General features: G+C 35.3%; 1 protein-coding gene across 14 annotated transcripts in view; it reads left to right on the forward strand.

The window, feature by feature from the left end:
* Positions 1-12388, forward strand: part of Mycbp2 (MYC binding protein 2) — a 233109-nt gene that overhangs the window by 108549 nt on the left and 112172 nt on the right. For all 14 annotated transcript variants that reach the window (XR_005283020.1, XM_038310598.1, XM_038310599.1 and 11 more), the window contains 6 exons: positions 462-596; positions 2069-2152; positions 4674-4770; positions 5889-6081; positions 6456-6730; positions 10492-10713. Coding sequence is in view for 13 of the 14 variants with exons in the window: in XM_038310598.1 (XP_038166526.1) it covers positions 462-596; positions 2069-2152; positions 4674-4770; positions 5889-6081; positions 6456-6730; positions 10492-10713 (1006 nt within the window). In the remaining variant the exon portion in view is untranslated. The remainder of the gene's footprint in view (positions 1-461; positions 597-2068; positions 2153-4673; positions 4771-5888; positions 6082-6455; positions 6731-10491; positions 10714-12388) is intronic.

Raw genomic sequence — 12388 nt, forward strand, 5'->3', positions numbered from 1 at the left:
TACAGGGAGCAGTTGTATCTCTTTAACAATAATTGTAGCAAGTCATTGCCCAGGATACTTGCCCCAGACAGTCATTTTCTTAATATGCTACCCCTCAGAACACTTAGCTGAATAAATAACCCACAAACTAAGGGCAAAATATTTTGTCTGGGTAATTTTTAATGTTTTTATAACAATTTAAAAATACTTTTCTTGTTTTAACTTGAAAATTTTAAAATATTAAACATTATTGAATCCACAAAGAAAATAAATATAATTTGATTTTCTAAATATAAAGAACTGAAATTTTAGTGTCCAAACTTTAAAATAAGATTTTTTTTAAATCTTATTTTTTTAAAATAAAATTCTTGTCAGAAAAGAATCTTTAAAAAAGCAGTATCATGGGTTTTGGTATAAGGTATTTGAAGGTAAATGCATGTACTAGACAATTGCAAAGGTATTTGACTTGTTAATTTCTGTAGAGAAAAATACGCAATGATGTTTGACGAGCCAGTTCTCCTACAAGCTGGATGGTGGTACGTAGCATGGGCTCGAGTGTCAGGTCCCAGCAGTGACTGTGGTTCTCATGGACAAGCTTCTATTACCACAGATGATGGGTAAGCAGAATGTTGAATTCGGACTTATGCAACTCTTACTTTCATTGTGGAATCTTGTTCTGAAATCTGACAGATTATCAATATAATTGCTAAAAGTTAAATTTATGTAACTTTGTATGTCATATAACCAAATATACTAAATTAAAATCTAGACGAAAAGGGGAAGACTGCATTATTCTTGTCAGATGGCATATGTGTCTTTCTGGGTATTAAATTGTTTAAAAGCTTTATAACCAAGTTAAAGGTTACATAGAGGAAGGGTGCGGGATACTGATGAATTTGTGTGTGTGTGTGTGTGTGTGTGTGTGTGTAATATATATATAATATATATACATATATATTATACATATTCACATTAGATTGACACTGCATATGCAAAAGTTTGGAAGACACAAAGTTTCTGTCATATGAAATGATATTATCTTAATGAAATTCAGACAAAAATGTACCACTTTCAGATTAGGAAGAAAGCTTGGCCAATAAAGGTTTTGCCGTTGGAAACATTACTGTCTGAATCCAATGTAAAAAATGTGATGTGTTAGCATTCCCCTGTAATTCTAGCACTGGCCAGGCAGATCCATGTACATCCCTGGAGCTTGCTGGTCACCCACTCTAGCTCACTTGGAAAATTCCAATCCAGTGAGAGACCCTTTCTCAAAAACCAAACCACACAAAAGAAGCAAAATAAAACAGTGATTGACTCTTTAGAAGTGATACTCAGACCTCTGGCCTCCGTGAATACACATGCCCAAGTGCACAAGCACCCACAGCAACATGCACATACACACATACACCCACACAAAATAACTACACACTTCCAGATACATTATTTCATTTGGTTTTCTCAGTACGTTTTGAAGCAAGTATTAGTCTCATTCAGACTCAGGAAATTAGAGAAATAAAATGGGAAAATGATATGCTTGGAATAATGATGTGGTTACCATATACAGAACCCAACCTTCTTTCTGCTCTACATTTGAAAATATTATGATTTGCAAGAGAAATTACATTTGTTTTTGTTCATCATGATCACAGTAGTACAAAAGGTACATGCTAATTTTTGAGTAAATTCTGTGCTGATGAGTATTTAAGTTGAATCTGCCATGGGATGTTTCTCTTTCTGCTCACTGTTAGATTTTTGCTAGAACTGCTAATGTCACAACACTTAGAGGCTGAAGTCCCTAAATTTGTCTATTTAAACTGCTTTTGTGCTCTCATATGGAGATCTTTAGTTCAAAGCGGAAGTTAAGAATGGGAGGCACGAGGGTCCTCATCTAGGAGTTCCCATCAAGTTCAGCGCCTCATTTTGTTGATAATTCAGCAGCTATAAATCAGTGACGGTTTCATATGTCAGTCTTTAACAAATAAATAATCTTCATTACCACAAAATTTGAAAACATTATTATTAAATTCCTTGTTAATTATAATGAACCTTAAAGCTTCTCTTTTTTTTTTCTCTCTCTCTCTTTTAGGGTTGTTTTCCAGTTCAAGAGTTCAAAGAAGTCAAATAATGGTACTGATGTAAATGCTGGTCAGATACCTCAACTGTTGTACAGGTATTTAAATATTTTATAGTTATTCTTTTCTTGTGCAGAAATAAAATCACTATAAAATATGCAGCATAATAATGGAGAAATTATTGAAGCATTGAACAAATTAATGTTACACTTGTAAAATATAGCTAATTAAAAATATTTAGATAGTATTTAGTAAACTTTTTGAGAACTTTCTCTATCAAACCTAATTTAACATTTTGCATAACTCATGGTACCAATATAACAATACTATGCCAATAGCAGTTTGTTTAATTTGCTTATTGATTTTAATACCAATTTCAAAATGTTATAAACTAGTAAAATATATACTGATGAATGCAAGGTAGGATGGGAGGATGTTTTAGATGTGGACTTAGTCAATTTATTGTAATCTTTCTTTTCTTTGTGCTCAAGATTAAACCTAGGTCCTGACACATGCTTGGCAAGCTCCCCAGTACTCTGCTGTATCACCAGCCCGATAGCCTTACTTATTTTGTGATAGGACACATTGGAAAATCTGTTGCCATTAATTTCTACTTTTACTTAAAATAGCAAATTGTTCATGTTTATTATATTTTAGCAATAAGAATTTTAATTAATTTGCAGTAATTCAAACATATATTGATATATGTCATACCAATGTATTTGTCTGTTTTTAGACTACTTATAATACCCCATTAAAAGTATATTTTTCTTGCTAAACATAGTCCCCAAAAGTAGAAGAAATAACTGTCTTCCATGACTTCTCTTCTAGTAATCACTAAAAGAATTTGAATGTTAGGAGCCTCATATTTCTCCAGGAAGGATTTTTGATGATTTTTATATTATCTATTATAGCCACTGTTTTTGATATTGGTAGCATTTTGTCTGTTTGTGAACCTTGGCCTTTAACAGCTAAGCCATCTCTCCAGTCCAAAAGTTCTTTCTGAATGTAACAAATTGTACTGGATTGCCTTTATGGACTACTGTTGAATAACTATATGTACATTACTAGTAAATATGACTTTTATATGTTTTTACTGGTAAAATATTAATGCAGAGTATTTTATTATGGCAAAATATATATTTTTATATATTATTTTTATTCTTTGAGAATTTTACAATATATTTGATAATATGTACCCCATTCTTCTTTCCCTAACTCATTCCAGATCTACCCTAGCCTTACTTCATGCTCCTATTTTGCCTTTCCATTATTTTTTCCTGATTTCTTAAGATATGTATTTTTGAAGGTGAATTTTCATTCTTTCTAATAATATATATTCTTAAATCTGAAATTTTATCTTTAATTCACTGATTGAATTTTATAGTCTTTGATATATACTGATTTTAATATTTAGTTACTGAATTTTTATATTTCATAATATATATTCATATATGAATACTATGTTTATATAATTTTTAATCCTTCTCCCTTTTCTTCTTATACTGTGACCACCACCCCCTCTTAAGTTCAATACCTCTTCTTTAAGTATTATTGTTATACACCCCACACACACAGATACATGTTCATATGTATGTGTGTGTATATGTAGATTGGTTTGTAAGTAAATAGATAGGTGAGTAGGTAGGTACGTAGGTAGGTAGGCAGACGGGTGGATAGATGATATATCGTACTGAGTCTATTTAGTCTTGCCCTTATGATTTAGTGCTGACTACTTGGATTTGGATAACCTATCAAGAGCTATTCCGTGGAGAAAACTGGTTACTGTTCCCTCACAGCCATTGATTGTCTATAGCTTTTCATCTGTGGGTGGAATTAGGGACAGCTTCTCCCATCTACATTGACATGTCAACTGGTGTCATTATGCAAGTCTTGCTTGGACAACCATATTGTTGAGATATTTTGTGGATGTAGTTTCCCTGTCATATCTAGAGGACACTCTAGATTCAATCTTCCTGATCCCCTCCATCTTAAAATCTTTCTACCCACTCTTGCATGATTTCCCTGAGCTTTAGATATAGGGTTGCATTGTAGATATGTCAATTGTGACTCTGTAGCCAACAACCATTTGTTTTCTGCTTTATGACCTACTGTGGATCTCTGTAGTACTTTGCATATGTCGTGAAAGAGCCCACTGAGTTCCATTTGTACTTCCATATGCTCCTGTACGTGGGGCCATATTGGAGCACGCTTGGCCTGCCTAGGGCTATCCCCTAAAGAAAACTGACCACTCTTTTCTCAGGAGTCATTTTCCTGTCCATAGCTCCTCCTTTTTTTTTTTTTTTTTTTTTCTCCATAATGGAAAGCTGACTGGCTTGATCTTGTAATGGGTTTTTGCAGGCAGCCACAGCTGCTCTACATGCATGGGTGCAGCGTTCCTATCAGGACCAGAAGATGCTGTTTTGTCCTGTCTACCCAAACCTCTATATCTGGAAATCTTTCTGTTCCCTTTTTTATAATGCTCCTCGAGCCTTGGGGGTAGTGGGAGGTAATGTAGATTCATAGCTGAGCACTCCACTGATCCTGAAAAATATACGTTAAAAAGTTGTCATTGGTCATTTATTTGAACATAATATATCATTTGTCTTCTACCACCAGACTCCCAACCAGTGATGGCAGTGCTTCCAAAGGCAAACAGCAGACTAGTGAGCCTGTACACATTTTAAAGAGATCTTTTGCAAGAACTGTCTCAGTGGTAAGCCATTTTAAAAAAATTTCAGCTTTGCTACATATTGCTGGATTTTAATTCTAAGACTGACTCAGCTTAGATATATGAATTCAGATTTGCTTTTATTTAGGTGTATATTTTAGGCAAAGATAATGTATACTTTAAATAGTAAAAAAAGTAAAGAAGTTGTCTATGCCAGCTCAGCTGAATTAGCTTTTCTATGTCTGAAATAACTTGTGACTTTTCTAACTTGACATTTGCCCTGATAAACAATAAATTTGGTATTTTTTATTAAGATAAGTATTATTTTGTTTTTGCCCTTTTTAATATATAGAAAACCATGTGATTGTTAGGTTATTGAAGTTGTTCATATATAAAATCTATTCAATCATTTATTTTAAAGCTTTTATTTATTATATTATACTAGCAGTCATCTGGGCCTTGGTGAGGAATGGGGAGCAAAGTGCTCCACTCTGAGATGCTATAATGTTTGCTGTCATGTAAGTGTGATGGTCTTCAGACCGTCTAGAACTGCAGGGAAAGACAACCCTAAACACATGCGTGAGGATTTTTAAAAATGTAAATAGTAATTTTTGTTAGTCATTTCAAATCAACTTTTCAAAAATTGGTTATAGTTGTTATTATACTTTTTTGTTTTGTTTTGTTTTGTTTTTTGTTTTTCGAGACAGGGTTTCTATGTTAAGGCCCTGGCTGTCCTGGAACTATTTCTTGTAGACTAGGCTGGCCTCAAACTCACAGAAATCTACCTGCCTCTGCTTACCAAATGCTGGGATTAAAGGCATGTGCCACTACTGCCTGGCTATATTTTAATATATAAGTAATTTATATATAGTGATATAGGTATCACTGGTTTATAATACTTTTACAGTACTTTCAATTGTTATACTATATTGACATAATTTCAAAGAAACATGTAAATTATGACTTTTTTCTATACATTTTTAAGATAAATTAACTAGGCTGGTAAAAGGTAAGTGTAAAAATGTACACACGTATTTTAGTTCAACTATCAAAACTCAGTAAAAAGTTCAGGATATTTTTGAAGTTGCATGCCATTATTGTTCTCTTTATTCAAACTATGATATGTTTTAATAACTAGTATGTTTTTTCATATTGTGGATTAGGAATGTTTTGAGTCATTGCTAAGTATTCTTCACTGGAGCTGGACCACCTTAGTCTTAGGGGTTGAAGAACTTAGAGGATTAAAAGGGTTCCAGTTCACAGCCACACTTCTCGATTTAGAGAGACTACGCTTTGTGGGGACCTGTTGTTTGCGGTTGTTGCGAGTCTATACCTGTGAAATATACCCAGTATCAGGTATGCTAAATTTTAAAAAAAAACTTTGGGAAGAAATCATTTCAGAGATTAAGAAAATTAATGTAGAGATACCCTAGTGGTTTAAGATCTCAAGGTACCTTTAAGTTACTACTAAAATTAAGAGAGAAAAATGTTACTTTTAAACTATATTTATCAAATAGAAAAAAATTCAATCACAAATTTAGACTTAATTACTGATGCTAGTTCTTTTTTCCTATGTAGATTTTTTTAAAATTATTTTGTAGCCTACTTAGTCTCTAAGCAGTTTCATTTCTGAGTTTTGGTGTTTGGTTTTAATTTATACAGTAAGTGACTGAATTATTATTGTCATGTACATGCTTTGGTTTATTAGCTTTTCTTTTTATTTCTCAAAGCTACAGGAAAAGCAGTTGTAGAAGAAACTAGCAAATTAGCAGAGTGTATTGGAAAAACAAGAACTTTGTTAAGAAAAATTTTATCGGAAGGAGTTGATCATTGCATGGTGAAGTTAGATAATGACCCTCAAGGGTACCTGAGCCAGCCCTTGAGTCTTCTGGAGGCTGTTCTTCAGGAGTGCCATAACACGTTCACTGCCTGCTTTCACTCCTTCTACCCGACTCCTGCACTACAGTGGGCTTGCCTTTGCGATCTGCTGAATTGTTTGGATCAGGTAATTTAAGTTTATAAAATGTAGATTGAAAATAAAATATATTGCTTAATACTGTGCCAGAAAATTAATTTAAATTTTCATCCTTTGTTACAGTTAGGAAATCTACTTGGTGTATATCACATAGCTAAAATTTAAAAATTTGTTTCATTCTCTGGTGTCATCTATTTGTTATAAAATTACCAGTCATGTTTATATAACTGCCGACTTTCTCTTTCAGTCTTTAGGGGAAGTTATTTGAGAGTGTGTGTATGTATGGAAATATAGTAACTGTGTGGAAACAAGTGGCCCTCAGTGTCTCCACAGATAGGTGAGAGGGGAATGAGTGAAGGACAGGGTAACATCATTTATTCACTAATGAAGACTCCAAATCCCAACTGCTTTGCAGAGCTAGAGTTCAGAAAGAGACATTGTCACTGATAGTACTGTAGTACTCATGTTGCAGTAATTACCAATGCAGCTAGACAAAAAGAGGAGGGAAAAGATTTGAATAATGATATAAAATATCTTGATCTATATGATTTTACTTTTATTTTTAATTGTATATGTGGTGATTTGTTTGTGCTCTAACAAATAAAAGTTGCCTGGAGATCAGAATGCAGAACTAGCCACCATTTAGGCATAGAGGCCAGGCAGTAGTAGCACACGCCTTTAATTCCAGCACTAGCAAGACAGGAGAAACATAGGCAAAAGGATCTCTCTGAGTTCAAAGCCACCCTGGACTACACTAGATTGATCCAGTCTCAAAGAGAAACAGAGCCAGGCCATGGTGGGTCACACCTTTAATCCCAGTTTTTGGGAGTCACACATCTTTAATCCCAACACTAGGGAGGTGATGACAGGGAGGGATGTGGCTGGGCAGAGAGGATGAGGACTTGTAGAGACACAATACTCGGCCAGAGGATTTCATAGAAATAAGAACTAGTAGCTAGCTGCTCTGCTCAGATCTTTCAGCTTTCACCCCCTAATATCCGGCTCTGGGTTTTTATTATTAAGACCAATTAGAATTCACATGACACCATGTCCATATGTCTGTGTATATATGCAGGTGAATAGAGGAGCTTGAGAGGGCTGTTGGAGCTGGCATTACAGGCAGTTGTGTTCCATTGAATATGGGTGCTGATACTTGAATATGGATCCTCTGGGAAAAAGTGTTTTTAAAAATTATTTATTAAAAATTTCCACCTCCTCCCATCCTCCCATTTCCCTCCCACTCCCCCCACACTCCCTCCCCCTCGCTCCCCAGTCCTAAGAGAAGTCAGGGTGCCCTGCCCTGTGGGAAGTCCAAGCTCCCCCTCCTCCATCCAGGTCTAGGAAGGTGTGCATCCAAACAGACTAGGCTCCCAAAAAGCCAGTACATGCAGTAGAATCAAAACCCGGTGTCATTATCATTGGCTTCTCAGTCCGCCCTCATTGTCAGCCACATTCAGAGAGTCTGGTTTGATCACATGCTCATTCAGTCTCAGTCTAGCTGGCCTTGGTGAGCTCCTATTAGATCAGTCCCACCATCTCGTGGGTGGACACACCCTTTGCGATTCTTACTTCCTTGCTCATGTTCTCCCTCCTTCTGCTCTTCATCTGGGCCTTGGAAGCTCAGTCCATTGCTAACTGAAGAGCTGAATCATCTTTCCAGCCCCACCTTAATCTCAGAGACATTTATAAACTACAATATACGACTACAGGATGTATATTTTTTAGTACACATAGATAAATGTGTTTCCAGTTCAACAAAATTAATCATATACTTACATACATTAATCTCATAAAATTTAAATGATTAAAAATTTAAAGTCAGGACTGGAGAAATGATAGCTCAGCAGTTAAGATCACTGGCTACACATCTAGAAGACCCAGGTCTTATTCTCAGGAACCATATGGGGCTCACAACAATCTGTAACTCCAGTTCCAGGGCCTCAGACATCACTTCTGGCTTCTTGAAGCTCCAGGCTCACATGTGGTGCATAGTCTTACATGCAAGCAAAATGCTCATACATATTAAAAAGAAAAAAAAAGAATTGAAAGAGTCTAATCTACATAGCAAGTTTCAGGCCAGCCAGGTCTACCTTTTCTCAAAAATAAGGACAAAAGGGGGATCATAATTGCCTTGTGCCCATTAAGAAATAGAATTCCTTATTTAAAACTTTCACCCAAAATTTCTAACTCAGATATTGTCATTTGTAGAGTCTCTAAACATTTATAAAGAAATAACACCTCTAACAAATTTCTTCAGAGACCATAGATGGTTCATAGATGGCATACCTGATATCAAAACCCAACATAGTTTGAGAATAAGAAATGGACAAATGTCACAGAGACACAGTTATTCTGATAATCCTGTTGAGTTAAAAATCATAAGTACTGTATCACTACCAAGTGGAATTTATCTTGAAATGCAGGATTAACACCTAGAAGTCAATACAATTAATTGGGCTGGGGCATGATTCAGTGGTAAAGTACTTTCTAGTACAAATGAGAGTTCAGTTCCTTGTACTGAGTGTAAAGAAAAAGAGTTCATTGTAGTGTAGTAACTATTTCAGTAATTCAAAATAGAGAGACGACCATATGCTTTCAGTACACTTTATATTTCAGTCAGTTAAAATACATTTGACAGCCAGGTGATGGTGGCGCACGCCTTTAATCCCAGCACTCAGGAGGCAGGGGCAGGTGAATCTTTGTGAGTTCGAGGCCAGCCTGGTCTACAAGAGCTAGTTCCAGGACAGGCTCCAAAGCTACAGAGAAACCCTGTCTCGAAAAACCAAAAAAAAAAAAAAAAAAAAAAAAAAAAACAAAACATTTGACAGAATTAGCAGTTAGTCAGTGCTGAAAACATGGCAAACAGCGATGTACCAAAACTTCCCAACCTGACAAAACATCCCTAAGAAGAATCTGTCACTAATATCTTAATTAATGGTAAAATAATATCGAATGATATATTAATTTAATTCTAAAAGAGCAATCTATAGCTAACATCCTAGATACCAATGAAGGAGTGGATGTTTCTCCTTGGAACTGCCTGTTCTTGCCACTTTGGCTACTATTTCCATTACTATTGTAATGGAAATGATAGCATCAGGTCTTTACCCTGCTATCCTTAATTCATTGTCTCCCCAGTGGCACCCCACCCCCGTGAACTCTGACCCTAGTAGGAAGGCAGTGCATTTCTTCCCTAGAAGAAGAACTCTCACCGTGGCAGCCTCCATAAGCTAGTCTAGCTTGGCAGCATTGCAGCTTGATGACACACTGCTTTGATTTTATGTTTGACTGGTAGCACAGATATGTGAAGAACTAAGTAATGTGTGCATGGTTTTTGTGAAATAGGATTTCTAATGTTGATAAGTTTAAAAAGTTTGTGCTGAGATATCTCCATAAACTTGAGAATGATAGCATAATTCTGTCACCTTAGTAAAATGGTATCACAGAAGTGTGATTTGTATTATTTATTTATTTTGTCATAAGTAGTTGCAGTGTTTGCAGAGTGAGTGTGTGTGATAGATTCTAATGGGAATTGATAATGATTCTAGGAAGGACTGGTGATTGTAAAGATATACACATATATAAACATTGGTTTGCTATAGGACTTTTCTTGCATCTACTTCCCCCCATCATTACTAGATGATAATTTAATTATGTTTTAATGTATCTATGTGGTATTATCCTGTAATAAAGCCACTTAAATAATTGAGTGGTAGAAAATGTTGGTGTATTTGTAGAAACTTGGTTTATATTGATGCAGTATTTGAGGGTTCTTATCTTGTTCTTACAAGGATATCCAGGAAGCAAACTTTAAGACATCCAGTAGCCGACTCCTTGCAGCTGTTATGTCCGCTCTGTGTCACACTTCTGTTAAGCTGACATCTATCTTCCCTATTGCATATGATGGAGAAGTATTACTGCGATCAATAGTTAAGCAAGTCAGCACTGAGAATGACTCAACGCTAGTTCATCGATTTCCACTTTTGGTGGGACATATGGAAAAGCTAAGCCAGGTACGTGTCTTCAAGTAAAACAATAGGAAGTGGAGACATGCATAGGTTGGTGCCTCATCTTTCTTATTGATAATTATATATGACAAATAATTGACAAATGATTATCTGTTTCACAAGAGCTATTCTCTAGTTCTTATGTTCACCTGAAAGATAAGTATCTTAGTTACTATTTTGTTTTTTGAAACAGGGTTTCTCTTTATAGGTCTGACTATCCTGGAACTTGCTCTGTCGACCAGGCTGGTCTTGAACTCACAGAGATCTGACTGCCTCTAACATCTGAGTGCTAGGATTAAAGGCATTACCAGCACGCCTGGCTAGATTAGTTATTGCCATGATAAAACACCATACCCAAGGCAACTTATAGAAAAAGCGCTTATTGTGGGGGAAAGGGGGTTGTTTAGTTTTAGAAGGTTGGTCAGTTATCATCATGATAGGGTGTGTGGGGACAAGCAGGCACAGCACTGGAGCAGTAGCCTCTTGCATCTTGATCTACTAGCAGCAAGCAGAGAGAGATTGGGCTTGGTATGCACTTTTAAGCCTCAAAGACCACCTCCAGTGACACCTCCTTCCCAGATATTCCACTGACTAGGAACCAAGCGTTCAAACACAGACCACCACAATAAGCAATCTTATTTTAAATGACAACTCACTTTTAAAAAGGTGAATATAAAGTAAACACCTAAGTAATTTTTTATTGCTGTATCATAAAAAAGTAAGTTACAATTAGTATAAGCACTCTTTACTGTTTTAAAGTATAATTACCAAAATGCCACAGCCCATAAACGTGCCACCACACACAACAACTTGAATTTGATCCACAACCTACATGGTGGAAGGGGAGCCTACATTCACACATTATTCTCTGACTATGACATGTGTTCTGTACACACACCCATGCACACACACACAATAAATGTATAAAATATAGAAAGAAATAACTTCTATGAAAATGGGTTCTATAAAATATTCTAGCATGTTAAAATAAATTTAAAAACAAGACATAAGAAACATTGTTTAATGACTGATTTTGCATTGTTAAAAAGAACTCTAGAAAAAAGTTAAAAATCTATTTCTGTAGGATCCTTATAGAAATTTAAAATATTACAAGGGCCAGCATCAAAAAACCTTGGACTTACTAGTAATTAATATTGAATGCCAGGGAGATAGCAAATTGTTTCTAGAAAATTAGAAAAAGTTAAACTTTTTTCTTAGAAATTTCTATGCTGTGAGATTATGAAAAAATATAGTAACCTTATAGATGGATTTTTACAATTTAAATTAGTTTAATATCTCTTTCAACCTTTTAGCAAGTATTTATTGTTGGTTTATTTGCTGTAATTTTGATTACGTTGTAGTTGAAGTGGATAAAAAAAACACAGCCTTTGATTGACTGCTACAAAGTACCGGATGTGTTTAGATGGCAGATGGTTGCTTTACTCCTCATGCTGTCAGTGTTCTCACAGGGACTGTTAGGATAATTGGAAAACTAGAGCTGTGTGTTTGTTTGCTCAATAGAAAGTTTAGAAACCTCACTCAGACCCTTAAATGTTCACGACTAAGTGAAATAGCTGAATTTGGTTTACTAACTTAATAAATAGCTTTATTCAGCCATTTAAATGGTATATTTACATTCGATATCGAGGCAAATATTTAAAAATCAAAAGTGTATATAAAG

This window comes from Arvicola amphibius, chromosome 13 (genome assembly GCF_903992535.2).
Source record: "Arvicola amphibius chromosome 13, mArvAmp1.2, whole genome shotgun sequence".
NCBI lineage: Eukaryota > Metazoa > Chordata > Mammalia > Rodentia > Cricetidae > Arvicola > Arvicola amphibius.